The sequence below is a fragment of the Penaeus monodon genome, chromosome 30 (assembly GCF_015228065.2).
Source record: "Penaeus monodon isolate SGIC_2016 chromosome 30, NSTDA_Pmon_1, whole genome shotgun sequence".
In the NCBI taxonomy this organism is placed as follows: Eukaryota; Metazoa; Arthropoda; class Malacostraca; order Decapoda; family Penaeidae; genus Penaeus; species Penaeus monodon.
The window spans coordinates 35,550,954-35,551,185 of record NC_051415.1 but is presented as its reverse complement, the minus strand read 5'-3'; the positions used below and the strand labels follow the sequence as shown (position 1 = coordinate 35,551,185).

Genomic DNA, 232 nt, shown 5'->3' with positions numbered 1-232 from the left:
GATGAATCAGGAGCCCCAATTGGGCCCCCTCTTGGCTTTGATTATAGACCTTATGTCATCAACTGGTGCCTTAATTTAAAGGTTCTAGATGGATACAAGGTGACACCAAAAGAAAGGTGAGTTATTTTTATTTACTGAAAATTTTGTTGAGAATTTGAGTAGCCATTGGTACTTAATTGTTGGTGGAAGCTGTTTATGAATCATTGTTTTTCTTTATCTCGGTGAATGGGCA

At 37.5% G+C, this 232-nt stretch overlaps 1 protein-coding gene across 1 annotated transcript in view; it reads left to right on the top strand.

Moving 5' to 3' along the window:
- The window catches only part of LOC119592749 (PHD finger protein rhinoceros-like), a 63,459-nt gene that overhangs the window by 17,693 nt on the left and 45,534 nt on the right, over nucleotides 1-232 (top strand). Inside the window, 1 exon segment of the mRNA XM_037941684.1 lies at nucleotides 1-116. Within this exon segment, the coding sequence (XP_037797612.1) occupies nucleotides 1-116 (116 nt within the window).